Source organism: Corvus cornix, chromosome 5, assembly GCF_000738735.6.
Source record: "Corvus cornix cornix isolate S_Up_H32 chromosome 5, ASM73873v5, whole genome shotgun sequence".
In the NCBI taxonomy this organism is placed as follows: domain Eukaryota; kingdom Metazoa; phylum Chordata; class Aves; order Passeriformes; family Corvidae; genus Corvus; species Corvus cornix.
The window spans coordinates 55,416,117-55,435,329 of NC_046335.1; the positions used below are offsets into that span (position 1 = coordinate 55,416,117).

At 40.1% G+C, this 19,213-nt stretch overlaps 1 protein-coding gene across 1 annotated transcript in view; it reads right to left on the minus strand.

The window, feature by feature from the left end:
- SLC17A6 (solute carrier family 17 member 6) overlaps positions 1-18,956 on the minus strand; it is a 30,981-nt gene extending 12,025 nt beyond the window's left edge. The window contains exons 1-4 of the mRNA XM_010412662.2: positions 18,350-18,956; positions 15,100-15,352; positions 13,980-14,098; positions 1,224-1,338 (exon numbers count right to left, since the gene is read on the minus strand). Coding sequence (XP_010410964.1) covers positions 1,224-1,338; positions 13,980-14,098; positions 15,100-15,352; positions 18,350-18,435 — 573 coding nt within the window. The 5' untranslated portion in view covers positions 18,436-18,956. The remainder of the gene's footprint in view (positions 1-1,223; positions 1,339-13,979; positions 14,099-15,099; positions 15,353-18,349) is intronic.
- Between the last annotated feature and the right edge of the window lie 257 nt (positions 18,957-19,213).

Sequence of the window (19,213 nt, forward strand, 5' to 3'; positions counted from 1 at the left end):
ATATGAAATGTACAATAATCGCCCATGAAATTCCTGATTAAGAATTATGGTATATGCATATATATTACATAGGTTCTATAGATTCACTTTTCTCCTTATCTGACATTTTGTTTCCTCTGCAAAAAGCAGAAAAATTAGTATCTTTTTGCAAATACTGAGGGTTTCACAAATGTTGAGATGATGAGCCTCAATATGCAGAAAATTGTAAAATACCTTTTTCTGTTTTGAAAGAAGATCCTGTAACCAGTTTCCTGCTCATTTCAGTATTTTATCATTTTTTTAAAAACATACAAAGACATAATCATAAGATTGTCATAATTTATCATGAACCTTCTCCAAAAAGTCTTCTTTGGAATGTTTTGCATTCATAGTTCCTTTGAACAGTATCAGAGAAATGTGTGAGTCTACAATAGCTATTTTACTGTGTAATTCATTACCCCCTAGCTTCTCTTCCACTCATCTTTGCAGTCAAACACTCTGTGCATGCATATCACTTGCCAGGAATGGATCCAGATTTATACACACATACTTTAAGAAACTGGTTACCTGAAAGTCACCTAACTTTCAGGCACTTTCTGCACCCCCTTTTGGAATCTTTTAATATGATAAAGCACACTGGTTAAAAGCAGTTCATGCAACAGAAGTTGTGTGGCCACACAAAAGTTGAGGGGCAAAGAACCAGCCGTCACAGGACCAAAAATGTGTCAGGAAGGAAGGAGGGAGGGAGGGGGAAGGGAAGGGGACAGGGAGGGGAGGAGAGGAGAAGGGGAAGGGGAAGGCGAAGGGGAAGGGGAAGGGAGAAAAGAAAATTTTTTTTCCTCTTTTAAATTATGGTAAATCTCTTATTCATTCCAACAAAAAAATGGCATGGTCAGGACTTAAGATACAACCATAAGTTTTCATTATGTATTTATTCTGCGATGCTGGCCAGCAAGTAACTGTTGAGAATTACACCAGTATAAGCCTTATGCAGTATATGAATTTAGTGAAACTTCAGTGCTAAATGCATATTCCACTGGCTTCTCAGCCAGGGAATACTTTGCCATGAAAGTTTATAGCTGAAGGAAAATCAAATAGCTATAATTCATACATTGAAATCCTTTATACTCAAGATCAACATTAAATTCAAAACCTTTTCTATTTTCCTTCCAAAGCTACAATTGCTAGTTAAAAGCTAACAAACATCTATCACATTTACTAGTTATTTTATAATTTTTCCATACCTCTACAAGGCCCTGCAAGATCCTAACGAAGATGACACATCCATAGTGCACCCTGGCTGCAGATGGTATTAGCATGTTGAGGGAGGATGTCAGCAGTATAGCAGCACCAAATACTCTGCAAAGGTGGAAAAAAAGGGAAAGTGAGCAACCTCAGTGTTGTTCCAATTGACTTATTCTACAGATGCTCATATATCAATATAGATGTTCCCTACATGTGTTCTTTATATGAGGAACATACTAATTGGACTGGATAAGTGTCTGCTTCCATCTAGTGTAATAATCTGTCTGGTAAGACCCAGACCAAACATGGATGTATTTATCTATTTAGCATGATTTCCTAAGGAAATATATCTTATGCAGTGGCAGATATAGATATTACTTTCCCTATAAACACCCACTTTCCTTTAATTTTCACACTAATTTCAACCAAATCTGATTGAATTCTCCACCCTCTGGAAACAAAATTAGAAACTGTCTCCAAATGGTTTGCTAAATCAAGTGGTCAGTAAAAGAGTTTCTCATGTGCTTTAATTGTAAGAAAGTGACACCATGCATTCACTCCTTATAAAGAGAATCCACTTTGATACAAGCCAAAAGCAGCAGGAAGAATTTCAAACTGAGCTGGGATTTTCTTAGACACAAGAGTGAACTGATCTGGAAACACATATCCATAGAAAATAGATCATTCTTAGTGCTGTTTTTTCAGAGGCTGCTCACTGAAAATTGCTCATTTTGATTCCACAGCATCCTAACTTCAAATAAAGCACATTCCAAAGTCTAAATAAATGCATGAAGTGGTGATTCATTTTCAAAATTCCACTGATTTGACTGAATTTTTATTTGATTCAATTAATATCCACCCCTGGTAGGAGAAAACCTTCTTTCTAGCATTATTGTGTCTTTTTTTGTATAAAGCTATGTAATGCAAATAAAAATCTGATGACATATGACATCACAGTATCTGATGTGGAACTGATTTGACAGAAACCTTTGACCTTATTTTGTGTTCTTCAGAAAATGGTACAGTGCCATAAGTCAGTGAGAAACAGACCTTGGGCTAAAGAAGCAGGATGAAAATTCTCCTCAAAGACACAATATTCCACATTCTGCATTTAGAATCGGAGTCTGAAACAAATCTTCAAATAGCAAACTGAGTATATGTCACTTTTATTTGACACATATTAAAGGGCATGATAAGGAAGCTTTGCTGAAGAGCTCTTAATCTTGTCTCCTCATTGTGTTCCCTGTGATCTCCATCTCAAGTTAAACAACATCTAGCTGTCTGTACAGCACATTTCTGGCTTTGCTTGTCAGCATGTTCAATACATTTACTGAGACTGGCTGGGCATGTGTTTGTGTTGCACTGTGAGGACTATTTTAACCTAAATTGGCTTCTACTCTTGATTTCTTTATGAGTGTCTACTCCAAAACTACATGCAGTTCTTTTCCTTACAATTTAATACCTCCATATGTTCACATAAACTCCAATGGTGTCTTGTCCTGTAAAATCATGTGAAGATATAATATTAAAAAATGTCATCTCTTTATGAGATTTACAAAATTGTTACAGTAGATAACTGTTTCTTCAAGGAAATTTACTCTAGTTTTTTGATCCTGTATCTGAAATCAGCTTCTACTTGCCACAACTGAAAGCTGTTTCCCAGAATTGCCTCTGTTCTCATGTTCACTAAAGAGAAGCAGTTTCCTTCAGTCTGTTCCTTCTAGAAGACAAAGGAAAATGTAACTGAAGCAGTGATCAGAGACATGCTTCTTCCAGATTAAAATCTTGCCTGTATTTAGACACAAAAATACTAGTGAATATTTAGTTACATCAGGGTGCAGATGAGGAAATAATTCTGCAGCCCCACTTGTGAGTCAATTCTCTGTCTGAACTATGCTTTATAAGAACAATTGCCTCTCTCGCCCCAAAAATAGAAGGATTTAAAAGCAGAATAAATTAGAGTTAAATTATGATTCTTGCAAGAAATGGCTTTTTTATTGTTTTTGTGAATACCTATTAAAAGCGATGTCATGAATGGCTATTTTAGTGAGTCCATTTCCTCTATAAACATTAATCAAGAGCAAATAAATCTTCCTATATTTGCTTTGCATCTCTCAGCACACAATCATAAATATCATCAGCATTTCTGCTTTGTGCCCTTTAATCTTCTTATGTTTATTTCCATAAATACCAAATTCTACCTAAAAAAATATTGTGATATAGTGCTGTTTTTTGTATGAACTTGCTGGTTTATTGCTTTAAATATCTCATTCAACACTATTTATTATTATGTAGATCAAGTAAGAATGATTTTGAGCTACATTCAATCAAAATATATTTGAATGCAGCTCACATTTGAATATATTTAATTGGGAAGTGGAACATTCTGTTTGTTCATTGGGCATTTCTAAACTATTTTGCTGACTCACACATCAAACCTTCAAATTGCATAATTCTTTTTTTTCTGCTTACATTTTTTCTGTCTATTAAGCTAGTGATTTATGATCCTTTATGTTTAATTTCTGCACCTTGCCCAATTTTACTGCAATGTTAACTCCAACAATGGGTTAGAAAGCTTAGATTTCTTATGTTTTCATGGCAATTGAATGCGTGTGTGCTTCCATTGTCATATGCATTGATAGTTAATGTTCATTCTCAGACAGGTATAGTTCCCTGAAAAACAGTTTCCAGCTTGTTTAGGAGTGTTCATTCCTCTCCACACCGCACTGCATTTTTATACAAGTACTGGTTTGCCCTCTTGATATTCTAATACCACATTGAATGGAGAGGTGTGGCCCTTATCAGACACACAGACTTTAAGCTGCTATGCTCTTTTGTACCTTTCTTCAGTTGTGTTTCCACAGCTGGGCTCTGGAGTGAGACAAGCCTTGCTGCAGGATGTCCCTTGGGCTGAGCTCAGACTAGGAAATCCATGTGGCTGCACTTTCATTCAGAGGTATCCTTGAAAATCCATTTCATTCTGGGCACACTCCAAACCCCACGAAACACGTGGGTATGGCACAAATGAAGAGCTTTAGCAGATTGAAGGTAAACTCTGGGAAAACTGCATTATACCACAGAGATAAAGCAGGTGAGACCAATGACACTGCCATAATTCTTGGCCCTTGCATCAGGATGGAATTAAAATGCCATGACATGTCTTCAGCAGCCTCTAGTCTTGCAAAAAAATTCCTTTCAGTCTCAAAATCAGCAACTGTGGAACTATATGTAGAAGAAAATAACCATAATAATAATAAATACAATAGTAGTATGTTGAGGAGAGGGGAAAAACCCCAATAAATTCTGGTCCTCAAAAGTGACCAGAAGCAGTCCTGAAACAAAACATTATGCCTTACTTATCTATTTCTGTTTCTTGACTGATAGACTCAGTCCCCAAAATCAGCATCTAACATTGATCTTCTCAGTGTTTTGCTGACATTGGCCTCAAAGGTCATGAACTGTGACTTAATCCTCCTGCAATACAAGTAGTAATAATAGCAAAATCATATTTGAATGAGAGACATTTGGGATGGGAGAAGAGAAAGAAAATTACTCTGACAGCTCAGGAGAAGTGCTTAGAATGAAATGAGGTTGCAGGGGGTATTAATCTGTTTGGGTTTCAAGTCATTTGGCTCATTTTTCTCTTTGGGGACAAACTAAAGAGAAAGAAATATATTTATTTTCATCTCTGGATTTCTAATCTCTGCATCTGTACAGCAGCACTAGTCATCTACCTTTGTCAAGCAATTCACATTACGCAAGCATTCTACAGTGTGTTACAGATATTGTTACTCAGCTGGAAGCAGTGTCAGCTCAAAAAGTGGGCTGAGCACAGTGCATGTCAAATGCTGAGTGCCAGATGGGTGACATATCGAGTTACATATAGGATATCTGAAAGTAAGGGGTCCTGGTTGGAGGCATCATTTTACCCCAGTGACTGGGAATGAAAAGTGCTGCAAAGCATTCATAAAGCTAAAGACCCTTTTAGATGTATATGTGGAGGAATCAATCCCTCAGCTGAGTCCCCTGCATTTTTATTTATGTTAATTTTTAATGTATTTGACAAATTCCACAATTATCGATGCCTCTCTTCTCTGAATAAGTAAAGTCACCTTGAGAAAAGGAAACTTATAGATACCAAGTGTGTCTTTTATTAGGGATGGGAAGTACCTTAGCTAAATTTGTCCTATAAAAAATATTGGAAAGTAACTGTATGTTTAAAACAGAATTTTTAATATTTTTTTAAACAAGAAAATGCTGTAGTTTTAAGATGTGTGAATATACGCTGTATCAGTGAATTATTAATGTAATTTCATTAAAATTCAAAATAATTAAAGAACAGTAAGTCTTGGTCACTTACAACGACAAAACATCATTGCATGTATTTTAACAGATTTGCATTGAAAAATACAAAAGCATAGAAAGTATTCAATGGCTTCCATAGAAAATTAATTCAGGACTGTAACTGCATAGTTTTTACCTCCAAAGTGCCACTGATCATCATTTCCCAGAAGACCTATCTACTGAATTGGAAAGTTTGATTATTTTGTTAGTTTGCTAGGGAATCATAGGTGATGTGTAGGTGTGTGGGGGTGTTTGTGAAAGCATTTTGCACCATTACAATAAATTAAATTCAAAATAAGTTAGTTTATTCTGACTGTAAACAGGAACCTATGGAAAATGTAACCATGTTCTTTTCTGAGAAACCTCTGCATTTGAAAATTTTACATGAATATTGATCGTATTCTAGAGAACATTATTTTCATTGAATGAAGTAAGGGTATTGAACAAATATTGGATTTGTAAACAGTGATAAAACATTTTCCCTATTCTTAGTTACAAATGTGTTAGGTAAGGGTGGAAAATAAAGAGGATTGAAAACATGAGTTTTCTTGTGAGGTTTTCCCAACCTAGTTTAAAGATTAGATGAAAAAATTCTGTCATTATAAAATAAATGAAATTTATTTGGATTCAAGTTGGTGAGCTGGTTTGCCTTACAGAAATCATACGAAATATGTTGAACAGAGACTTATTTTATGAAACATGTATAAAAATTTAAGCTAGGTTTTGACTCTCCTTTGCTGTTCTTTCTTGAATAGTGCTTGTTTGGGAGAGTCCTAGTGCAGCATCAGCTCTGAGCAGCAGAATATGTATCACATAATGTGACTTTTTAGACTATTCTGTCAACTCAAGATTTGTAAAATTTATTCTTTGACTCTACCTACTGTCTTTTGTCTGTGACATGCCTTCTACTGCAAAGGGCCAGCAGCACAGCATAGACATGATTATGTTGTATACAACCCAAAGAATATTTTGTCTGCGAGGAACTGCAAGCCTCAGTGCTGTATTAAATGCTTCATTTTTTCCAGTAAAACATAATGTCTAGAAAGGAGCAAGACAGGAGCTAGCTGGAATGTCTGTGGGCTTATAGCAGCTTTTCAGAATCCCTTCTTCTGCAAATGTTGCTGGCAATGACAGTTTGCGACCAACTTTCTAACTTAGGTTTTTCTTTGAATATATAGAAATTTCAGGGGTTAACTGACACTTAACGGTTCCCTCCTTACAAAACATATCTCTACTCATATCAGGTGTGATGAGGGCCTTCTAAGACTTTGACATAGAACATTTTGATGACCTGAATTTGCTATGGTTTGATCTGCCAGGTTTGAAGATAAAAAAATCCCAAAATATTCATGAGACTTAGCAAAACAGATGATACAAGGGACTGGATCAAGCACTGGTGTGAAATGCCATGCAAAGACGAAGTCGATGTATATCACGGACCCAAAGCCCTTTAGCTTTCTGCCTCCCTCAAACCCCACTAATGTCACTGACTCATACCAACACCCCAAACAGTTTTCAGGCTGCGTCTTCCATTGCTTGTTTGCAGACCTATTCTTTGATATCTCAATGTGTATTTTATGAAGAATTTGGGTGCTGTTGGATGACAGCATCATTGCAATTGATGCTGAATGTAAATGACTCCTGGATCATTAAATCCAGATTGTTCTCGTACCAGCAAGTGCATGACACCATCCTTTCATAAGCAGATCAGGTTCCATCTCAGAAGTTATAAGCATTTGCCCTACTCAGTAGTAGTTTTTCCTTTCCAACTTTTTACTTCATATATCCAGTATATGTCTTCTACCCAAGCTGTTTTATTTTAATGGTTTTAATCTCTTCAGTATCCACAACCACAGTCCTATCTTTCTTTTGCATCACTAAGCAAATCAGATCCTCTACACCTTGTCTGCTTTTTTTCTTCATTCATTTGCTCACTCTACCAGTCCTCTCTCTTTCCTGTCTGAATTCAGCTGGGGAATCTCTCAAACCTGCAGTTTCGTTTTACAACTCATTATATCTGTATATGTCTAGAGAAAGCTCTGACTCATTTCTTCTAGCTCATTAGCTTTGGGACAGCTTGCTCTTTAAATATGTAATCTGCTAGATAATGTTTCAAACCAAGACTATCTAATTCAAATCAGCTTACTAACATGCAGGGCTTAGGCTGTGGCTCAACTGTCTCTGTTGATGGAGAGGTATATAACACACTTATCAAAGGAATCTTCTGTAGGTTTAATTTTAAAATGTTTTGTTAAGTTGTTTGGGAGGCTAGCTACTATGCATTGGACTCAAAAGCTGGACATCTGTACTGCTTTTTGGAGTGTTTTCTGATACAGGGGCCACATGTTACAGCTGATTGTATCAGGACTGCTCAGAGCAAAGTCAGATTCCTTCAGACCAAAGTGACAGTGACATTAGTGTTTTTATGCAACCAACCTAGATAACATTTTGTTGCATTATACCTGGTGTACTAATTGTTTTGGGGTGAAGTAACAAAGCAAGTAGAAGTGATTAAGGATACCTGTTGTATAGAGCGCCTGCAATTAACGGTCAGAAGCATCCATGGGTTTTGTTTCAGAGAGTGTTTTATTTATTAAATACCACTGCTAATGCAGTAAGGATTCGTGGAGGCTCAGGACCAGGAGAGAACTGGGAGCAAAGTTATTTGACGGCATTGACACACCTGGATGGTATAATCCCAAAAAATAAGAAGTTCATTATCAGCTTGGTCTGAAAGGGGTGTCATGACACAGGGGTTTTAACTGGGTGATATTTAAGGTCTCTTCCAACCCAAACCATACTAGGATTCTCTGAAAGCATCTGGCATAATTTTATGTCAACTGTGTAGTGAATTTTGTTCAGATAATGATTTCAAAGGATTTTTATCAATGGAGGATGGAATGCAAAAATAAGCCCAAATTTCGAACATAACCCTACTCTTGCAGTTATATCTCAACAAGGAGGGCTAAATTATGAAAATTTTATATTTAGTCCTGAAAAAATTACTCAAGAATAAATTTGGTTCTCTGCATTTAGTTTCTCAAGGATTATTGCCCTTCTGTATTCAATTAGTTCCAAAATTCCACATTTGTCAGTGTAGTTATACAGCTGCTTCTCAGTACCAGAGAAAATAATATTTTAGCCTATAACGCTCTTACCCGAGGTGCCTTGAAAGCTAAAAATTAAACACCATTAATGATGGTTTACCTGCTTCCAATGTATATAAACACTGCTCTTACTGACTCTGAAAAGATTTTTTTTGCTTGGTATAGTGCAAATTTTTTTCATTTTTTTCAGCTGTTCCCCATGCATTTTCAGCTGTTCTCCATATTCACCTCCTTGACTGCAAACTGTGAGTAGCCACTCGTGGAAGACTTATACCACCTGTATTGCTTTTTTTAAAATTATATACCTACCATGTCACTTTTTCATCTCCCAATGATATTTGTCTTAGTCTAGTTGTCTTTTTCAGTCTGTAATCACACTGATAACCTTTCTTGGGATAACTTTTACTTATGTTTATGTATTTCAAAGTAGATAAGTAGAACTGAACCCATCATGGGGAGACACTCTTCAGCTATTCTGTGGCATATATAGTCATTTTGACTTTTGTTTAGTACAGGCTAGTTTCCCGATGACTCTGTTGACCCCTCTACTGTAAACATATTCCTGTGAAATGCTCACCCTGACAATTTATGTTTTCTTAAATGATAGACAGAACGTAGTGGGTTTTTTTGACTTGGGCCCTTAATTTGCATTAAATGGCACAGGACTAACAAAGCTGGGATTATGCCATGAATATCAGAGTGGTAGATGAACTCAGCTGCCCAAAACACCAGAGAGAATAATCTACTTTTGCCATTAGAGATAAACAGTTATTCCCAAGCACAAGTTCTAGGTTAAACATGCTTTGTAGGAGAAACACTTAAAACCGATCCTATTTAATAACAATCTGTGGCCAGAACCCATAGTATAACAGCTTTATTTGGCTTTCTTAAATCGAGATAAAACAGGTTATTTTCATTCATGTGTGTATGTGGGAGGAGGAGGATGTATCTCTGTGCACTTCATACTAAATCCTATTATAAGCCCTTCATGAAGCATTAATATGCAAAAGTCGACCTCCCTCCATCTAATCTAGTATAATAAGGGCTTGGATACATTATTAATTTTTGTCACACATCTGAGGCCCCCTTTTATCAAGCAAAACCCCCATCTAAATCCCTTGTTGCATCATTAAATTGTGAAAACAGCTTCATCATTCATGACAGAAAAATGGAAGGACCCTGAACCATATGGCAGAGGGAGCAGCAGTACCAGCTACCAGTTTCCCCAGTCCCCTTCTTGTAAAGATTGGTACTTAAAAGAATCTGCAATGCATTAGGGTGACAAAATTATCTTGGGGGTTTTTGTGCAATATTGGCTTCTTTGCCTGGAAACAGATGAGCCCCACACCAGTGCCAGGGATCAGAGACCAGTTCAATCTGCAGGATTTTGGACTGAATATGAAAGGTGGGGTTGGTGAGTGCAGCTCTGGGGGGGGTTTCCCCCACAGTGCAAGGTCAGCTTAAGTCCTCAGAAGTTCAGAAGCTGGCACTTGTTTAATCATCCACTAATCCCCTACTCATGCTGTGAATTAATCATTGTTTGCAAATCAGAAAACACACAATATGCCTACCTGCTAAAAGAATGGAACAATTTCTCTTTTTAAAATAGAAATGTAAAGATGTGAACTTCCAGGAAATCTTTCTACTTCTATTTCTAAACCAATACCTTACCTTAATTTTTTATGCTTGTCATTAAGGCTGAGTTAGTGAGATTCTGATTTCACTGACATGCTAATGACAGTTTCAGTGAAAATCTGTGGGACTCTGAGACAAGATGCAATGACAGACAGTTGTCTGAAATACCATTCATTTTATTCATACAAATAATCCTATCAGATTACTTGCTGGGATTAAGGATTTAGCCTTTAATAACAAGAAGAATGGCACTTGAGAAACAAAGATTAATTTGAAGTGAAATGTTAATTTGTATAATTTTATTCAGATTAGAATGACAGTGATGGAGAGTTCAGCATAGATGAGAGATAGTTGCACTGTAGAGAAATGTAATATAGTCATGTAGTTACATTTTTTTAATGTGAATAGTGCCAGGATTTGAGCTTTGACAGATAATAGGAAATATATCATAACCACAGGTGATTTTAATTTAAAAAAAATCAGCATTCTATTCTGCCCTTTGTGTCTCTTTGTGTCAGAAAGTTCTAATGTTTGAGTATGCACAAATGAGCTGAAATGGTCACTCAGCTTTGTTTTATAAAAAATAGTCTGTGGTTATTGCACATTTACTTCTGAAACAATGCTTGGCACATGCAGTCAAAACTGGCATTTCTATTTTAAATATATAACTGCATTGGGAATTGACTCTCTATTGTGTAATCTAACAATGCCCTATTAATTTCAAAGAATATTTCCTGAGTTACAGTAAGTGTTTAAACAGTTCACTTAGGAAATCAGTGAGGATATACTGCCACAGCATTTTAGTACTGCTTTTGGTAGGACAAGGGGTTTGTTATCGATTTCCAACATAAAGAATATTTAAAGGGCTAAAATATATTATTATCAAAGTTTAAAATATAACAATATTTAAATTATCTTGAGATGAGGTGATAAAACCAAGTATAGTTTCACACCTTTCCATATGTGTGTGACAGTACAGCAGGTAGTTTATTCACAGACAGCTGCAGTAGCATGAAGGTGAAATAGGGAATATCAATTTGAATTAAATTATTAAATTTCTAGATGAAAAACAAGCCATGTGCTTAGTTATAGGGCCATCTAGCCTGAAAATCACAACCTTTAACACTTGATTATCCCTTATATTTTGCTTAATTATTGCTCTACTGCAAACATTTCATAATAGCTGAAACATAACTTCCATTATAGGAATTTAAAACCCAATGAAAAAGCTATCACATAATTTCTCTGGTTGGACCAGTGGTGGGTAGTCGTTATTGTTACTATTTAAGCTTTTTTTCATTTGTATGGCTGTCAATTGCTGATTCTTTTTATCCCTTTCCAGAGGACTAAAGCATACACTTATACCAAGCAATTTTCCAGTGGAATTATATGCATACTTAGAATCAGATTACCTCCTAGTAATCTTTTTATATACGTGTATCCTGAATACATAGTTCTTGCTATTTCTTTCACAAGGCATCACTTCATACTGCCATGTTTGAAGCAATTAAAGATCTCTAAAGCAATTTCTAATTTTTCAACACTCATGCTAGTATGAATGTGTCCAAATTACCCACAAAAATCCAAGGTCAATGTCATTGACTTAAATACACTCATTGCACTAAATAAAGAAAAATAAACATTCTAGGATTACACTGACTACTTTGGTAGAGCATCATGCTGGAAGATTGTGGTGTGTTTCTAGTCCCACATGGCTTAAGATTCCACTTAGTGAGACTGCTTTTCAGAGTGGTTCCTCCCTCTCTGATGTTACTTTGCACTCAAGTGCCATATATTGAACAGAACTGAGTTAACCAAAAGTTTAAGATATTATCTGATTGACTGGATCTTTCAGTACCCACAAGTTTATCAGCATTTATACGTATTCCCCAAATGACTGATGAAAAGTGGAGGCCGCAGCAGGTCTCAGCAGTATCATAATGGTATCTGAATCTTTGAAATGTTCATAAACTCTGGCCAGATAATCATCACTCTCCCAACGTGATAAATATCACTAGTCCAGATACAGTCACTGACTTGGTTGTGAAAAACACAAAAAGAAAAAGCAGGGGTTTCATCACACCATTTGGGGCAGATACCCCCAGTAACCTGGGTTCCCTATGGAATATATAGGCAGAGAGATGCCTGGGAATGACACAGTACACCTGAGGCATGAAGTGCTTCCACAGGAATCATAACTAATTAGATAAAATCCACCTATCTTAACTGAAGTAGTCCTCAGTTATTGTCCTAAATGTAAATGATTGTGAAGAAGAGAAAAATCTGATTTGCACATGACAACTTGTGTGTTTCTACTACTGACTTTTCCTGGCAGTGTCCCTGCCATTGTCTTGCAAATCTTTGTACTTGCATCACTTTACATCTGAATTGGTTCAAATGGCTTTTCTGATGTTGTTTGGGTGAATGAAGACTGCTTTTGATTCTCTGAGTCAGATTTTGTAGGCTTTGCTCAATCAAAACTCCAATTAATCCTGAGCAGTTACAGATTGTGCAAAGATGCAAAAATGATTAAAGGAGGAAGAAAAGGTAAATAGTCCTTTAAATGGCTGTTAATGGCTATTTGAAAAAGCCTTTTACACTTCTGAACGAGTATCAGAAAGATGGCACTTATAAACAGAAAGACAACAGACACCTCAATTTAAAAATTATGTGTTTTGATTTATTTGATTTAAAGGGTAGGATATTAGTGTTTTCTCACTCATCTCTCCATTTGTATATACTCATTTCTACTGTAGATCTGTCTAAAAGCTATTTATCTTGAGACCATTTTTTGCTTTAGCCACCCTCTCTGCTTCCTCTCAGTCTCAAGCACACATAAGCCATATTGCTCGTCAGGCTAAGCCTCTCTGCCCATCCAGGCCTACCTTTAATGTTGCTCACTCCTGAGAAGAGTTAAAGGTATACATGGTAGAGTTTAGTATCCATTTGCACTTAGTGTGGTACTGGTTTGAAGAGTGGCACTAGGACCTTTGCTGCCTCTGCAAACCATGAGCCTGTGGCATTAAGCATGGATGTGAAAGCCTCATGTGTCTTGAATACTCAGTGGATCTAATTAACAGGTAGAATCGCACCCTGGGTGCTTGAAAAATTGCCAGACACCATAGAAACGAGTCCTTAAGTCCCTGGACCATCTGCACTTTCTTTTCATTGTGGAAGTCTCATTTAAACATGTTTTTCGACCATTCTAAATTCATTTGTGTGTTAATGAAAAAATTCCTGCTGATGGTTTTCGTTTTCATTAAAACAAAAATCATAAAATTCTTTAATTTAATCACAGGAAAAAAAAATCTCTCAAGCTTTGATGAAATAATGGATCTTTGAATTTGCCTCTGAATACGTGTTGTTTGAATATCATTGCCAACACCTCCTTAAGTGACTGTTTAAAGGAAAAGGAAACCAACATTAGATATTCCCCGCAAAACCAGGGGGTTGTTTGAAGGAGGGTGAGCAATGCACCATCACAGTGGAGTTCCCGGATCACATGCAAGCGGTCCTTCCCTTCCTAAGGTCCTGTCTTTGAGCGGGGGTTAAGCTGGGGGTGCAGGGGAGCCCCAGCTGTCTGGAGCTCAGCCTCCCGCGCCCCCGCTGCCGCAGCCCGGCCCCGCTCGGGCTCCGCCGGCGCCTTGGCGCTGTTCAGGCCGCAGTTACCTGTTCGCTGCCAGCCGGGATGAGATGTACCCTCCGGGGATCTGGGTGATTATGTATCCCCAGAAAAAAGAGCCGTGGATCATGCCAACTGTTTCAGGATCCCAATTAAACTTCGCTTTCTTCCAATGCAAGGAACCGGGACAGAAAGAGAGAAAGACAAGAGGAAGGCTGTAATTGTGCCACTTTAGAGCTTTCACCAGCAGCAGCTTCACACGCAGTGCAGTTGAAGGGGCTCCAGTGCCGGCGCCGGACTCTGCCCCCAGCCCTCCACTCCAGCCCCAAACACTCCGACTGCCCCCCAGATCAGCAAAACAAACCCAGTAACAGCAATGGAAACGGCACCGCCCGTGCCTCCCTGGGACACGAGAGGGGCACGGGGGCTCCGTGTGCCCTGAGCCGCTCGACCGAGGCACGGACCGGGGGCCAGGCAGGGCAAGCCGGGGACCCTGGGACCCGCGGACCCCGGCTCACAGACACAGCCCTGCGCGGGCGGGGCTGGGGCGCACAGGCCCGCACTTACCTCTTGCCTATGCGGGCAGAAAGCCGTAAGGGGTTTGTGGGTTTGGGTGTTTAAGACTCATCTGCATTTATCACATCTTTCTCATCACGCTTTAACTCAATTTAAAACGCCGCTTATCATTTAACGCCTTTTGTCAAAGTAAATTCACCCTGGTGTTGTCAAACATTCCTGCAAAACCTCCCCGCCTCCTTTACGGCGAGATGCACCCGCTGACAGTCCCTTATTCGACGCCTTCCTTCTCCCATCCCCTACGTTTATTTTACGAGATATCTGCGTTTTTCAAGGCTGTGTGGAAAAGACAGGGCGGGAGGCGAATTGTTCGCACAATAATACCGCAAACTGGGGCTAGGAACTGAAATGAAAAAGTAGAAATTATTGGTAGAAATTGTTTCTGCTTCAAGAACGGAATTTCCGTCCTTCGAAGGGCAGCGGCGGGGCCGGGCAGGGGGAGGGGAGCCGCCCGCCCTGGAACCGCGGAGCATCGGAGCTCAGGTGCGGGAAAAGCCACGAAACCATCCAGAGCCCGTCCCACCTGTGTTGAAGTGTTTGACTGAGAGTTGTACTGGGAGGATGTGGGATTTACGAGGGAAAGGTTCCCACCTCTTTAATAATTTTTCCTCCTCGGTGTATGGTGCTGTTATTGACCATATCCACGATGGCCACTCCCAAGTTACATCGGATTCCGAAGGAAATGCAGAATCCCAGTCCACTCATGATGGCAATGATGTACCTCCGGGGCAGCCCGAAGCAGGTACAGTCGCACAACGGGGCTTTCTTTTCGGGCACTTCCATGGGCTTTCCATCTTCAGTCAGCTCGATGGTGTCCCCGGGCTTCTGCCTCTTCTCTAGGACTCTGCCCGACACAAGAAGGGAAAGTCAAGCCCTGGCTGCCTGTGAAGGCACAACAATTTCGCGGAGCTGAAGGCTTAAATTCACCGTTCCCCTCGCTCCTTTGGCTTGGAGGTTGATTTGAGGATTTAATCCTTGCTTCCCATTCACCTTCAACTGTTCTTTAGCAATGACCTGTGGGAGTCACGATTAGTCATCCCCAACTCCCCCCCGCCACCCCTCCGCAGCCGCCCAGGGTGGAGCTCTAGCTGAGAATTGCTCATCTATCATTAAACACTTCTGCTTAAATATGTAGGACGCATCAAGAAGACATCATCTGTAATCACTGCAGAGGCGCCATGTTGGGCAGCCCAAGAGGCGAAGGAGCAGAAACGGGCTTCTGGAGGTTTTATTACCTCCTTGCTATATTAGAAACACCAAGGGGGTGATCTTGGTGTGCACCTCGCTTTAGGTCTGGGAACAAGAGAAATGGTAAGAGAAAAAGACGGGAGGGAGGAGTGAGGAGGAGGAGCGGGCGATATTGCTATTTATTTTAGTTTTGCAAAATGGCTGTCACATGCAGTGAAAGAAAACATGATCGTCTTCAGAGAACTGGCATCTCCGGAGAAGGCTTTCCCAAATATCTCAGTACTCAGCTACACGTTGTGAGCGTGTGATCACTGAGCAGGTTTAGCCTTCCCGGAGCAGCTTTAAGCACTATCTCACTGCCCACACTCCCTCGGTTTTGCTGGAAAATCGTATCTCCTAGAAACCAATCTGAAGGAATCTGAAGGGAAATGGTTATTTGCAGCTAATTCCAATCAGGTGAAAAATACCATGAAAGGTGATTTAGAACATTTAGATCTTTTTTTTCTTTTCTTTTAAATATTTTTAAATGCTGTGTCGGTAGCCAGAAAAAGCAGGTTTACAGAGCAAGTGTCCATATTGAATCCCTAAATAGTCTTCTTCACCGAGATATTTAAAAATCAGAAAAGCTAACCAGTTATGTCGTCTCGAGAAGCAAATACGCGACCACTTGCCGACACTCTGGACTCTACTACCGCTGCCCTCACCTCTGCTCTAGAAGTATTTTCTCACTCGGAGGAGCGTCTCTTTCATGTTAACTCATCCGGCTGATATGGCAGTAACAATTAGCAGAATAAGGCTCAAAAGGTTATCCGTGTTTGGGAGAAAATACAGGGATTTTCTCCAAAAGCTACTCAGCTTAAATTCTCATGATTTTTCTTTTCTGGGCGTATTATTTCCATGCTTAAAGATCGCCGCAATAAGAAATGTCTTAAAGTTGTGAATAAAATAAACCACCGTGGGTTTATGGTCAAAATTCGTTCGTGTGGATAAAGGGTAGTGTAGGAGTGTTTTCTCCCTGACTGGGCGTCTTGTCTTCGGGAACAGACTGAAAATCAATATGTAAGAGGCAAGAAAATTGTTTAGATTATAAGAAGAGTAAACAAAGTACTTAATTGCCGTGAGCTGAAAAAGGTGAGCAAATCGCGCGTTTGTTAGTCGAGGTGTGAATTCAGACGGAGTTTTGCTGGAAAATACAAACACCGTTTCTTTATTATTCACTGTGTGACTACAAGTAGTAGAGAAAATAGTTTTATTTAAATGTTGTAGAGTCTTTAAGAAAGAAAAAGAAAGTGTTTATTTCCTTAATTATATTTTAAGCAGCTATTCTGGATTATCCTTTATTATTATTATTAATTTTCAACAATTGAAAATTACTTAAATATAACCAAAACCGGTATGAAATTAATTGCATTGCTGATTACTTTAACTTTGCTTTTGGCTTTTCCTAATAGTGCACTTCCTATGAAAATGGAAGTCTTGATTTTATCTTTAGCTCTTCACTGATATGTCCCCTTCCCTTAAAATGGCAGCAGGAGTTGTGACTCATGCTGTGAAACAGCCTTGTGTCTGTGCCCAGCACTGCCGCATAGGTATGGAAAAAAGATTTTTACGTGACCTACCCTGGGCAGACAAATCCGCAGTTACCTTATAGCTGTAATTCGGGGGAAATAAACCAACCAACCAACCAAAATAAAAAACCAACCAAACAAAAAAACCCAAACAAAACCCAAACCAACCAAACAAACAAAAAACCCCCCAACAAACAACCAACAAACCAACAACAACCAAACTAATAAAAAAACAAACCTAACCCAATATTTCGGGGTAATTTCTAGCAGACGGTACAATCGAAAATATTTTGGAATTTCACAGACTATTCTCAAACGTTGTGGAGGTCACTAAAGTCACCAGATTGGATGGAGAACGATGTGTGAACTTTAGCTGCATGCACTTCGTAGGTATGCAAGAATCTGGACTTATTTATCTGTGTGCACAGAGCTCGCCGATGATAGAAATGTTCTTTACACACAGAAATATACAGGAATGATGCTTTTGAGTTTAGCAATTGCAGTTGTATATCACTTAATAGGACAAGCAGATGCTTCTAAAGGCAAATGGATAAATAATTAAACACATTCCTCTATATGTTTCAGCTCCAGGAGAAAAAAAATCGTTTGGATATCAATTATTTATACATCTCCATGTTTTTCTTCATCTGACGATGAATTACACAAAGGACAATACTAATCAAAAACAGAATAATTTTTTTGATGCTTGTTAAGAGCAGGGGGCAAGATCCTGTGAGTGCATTGCAAAATTAAGATGGAACAAAAATACAGGTTGCTGCTCTCTTCTGATTATGATTTCAAGATGGGATCCTTTTTTTTTGTGGAAGAAAGGTCCGGTAATCTTTTACTACATCTTTTTACTGACACCATCTACGAGTCAGATAGAGGAGTTACGAGGGTGCCATATTGAGCAGCTTCAGCACTAGTTTCAGGATCTAGATTACATCCAGCAGAATCTCAACAGCTCCCAACCCTGCCATCACTGACCTCCCCAAAGCACTCGACCTCCTGCAGCAATGGGAGCTTAAGAAAAGCTTTCAATTTTTTTCTAGGAAGTAGAATCCTGTAAGAGATATCAGTCTTACCTATAAAGTTGACCAAGCGATTTTCCAGCAAAATTCTTCAATCCCTCCTTGCCGGGAGTCAAAATCCTTTGTTTTACCGACTCCATTCCTGCGGGGATGCTCGCTGGATACTGCTCTGCTCTGGATACAGCACTGCTACGAGCAACGATGGTTCATATTGGTTTAATCTCTTAACTTTTCGCCCTCATTCAATGGCTATCGGTGCACCTACGGGTAAAGGGAGAATGAGAGGGAGAGTGCGCGCGTGTGTGTGTGAGCGAGGTGGAGACGGCGTACGGAGTCGGGGGGGGGGGGGAGGGCGAGGGAGCGCGCCTGTGTGCGGCAGCGAGTGGGGCGTTGGAGCGCGCTGCAGGCAGCCCCCAGGGCCCCCGGCAGCGCGGAGTTGCCAGGCACGGTCAGAAAGTCTCCTCGGCCTCTCAGGGTTCAGCAGTGGCAGGCGGAGGCAGAGCCATGCCCGGCAGGGAGGGGACGGAGGTCTCCGTGCGGGAGCGTTTCGAGGTAGTGCCGGCTCTGCGTGTCCCCGGCTGCGGCGCTGGCGGGGGCGGGGTGCGCTCGCCGCCCTGGGCAGACGCTGCCAAATCCCCGGAGCCGCCGGCCGAACCCACGGGCGGCGCGGAGCTGCGGCGTGTCCGCTGCCCCCGCCCGCGCTCCCTCCCGCGCAGCGCTGTCCCCGGCGCGGCCGCGGCTCCGCTCCCCGGGCGCTCCGGCCCTTCAGCACCGCGGCCAGCGCCGCGCCCCCGCCCCGCCGCGCCTCCCGCGGCCGCGCCCGGCGCGGGGCTCTCCGCGCCTTGGACGAGCGCCACTGCTCCTCGTATAGTGCGGGTGTGCGGAAAGGACGTGGCCTTCGTGCAGCCAGTCCCGCTG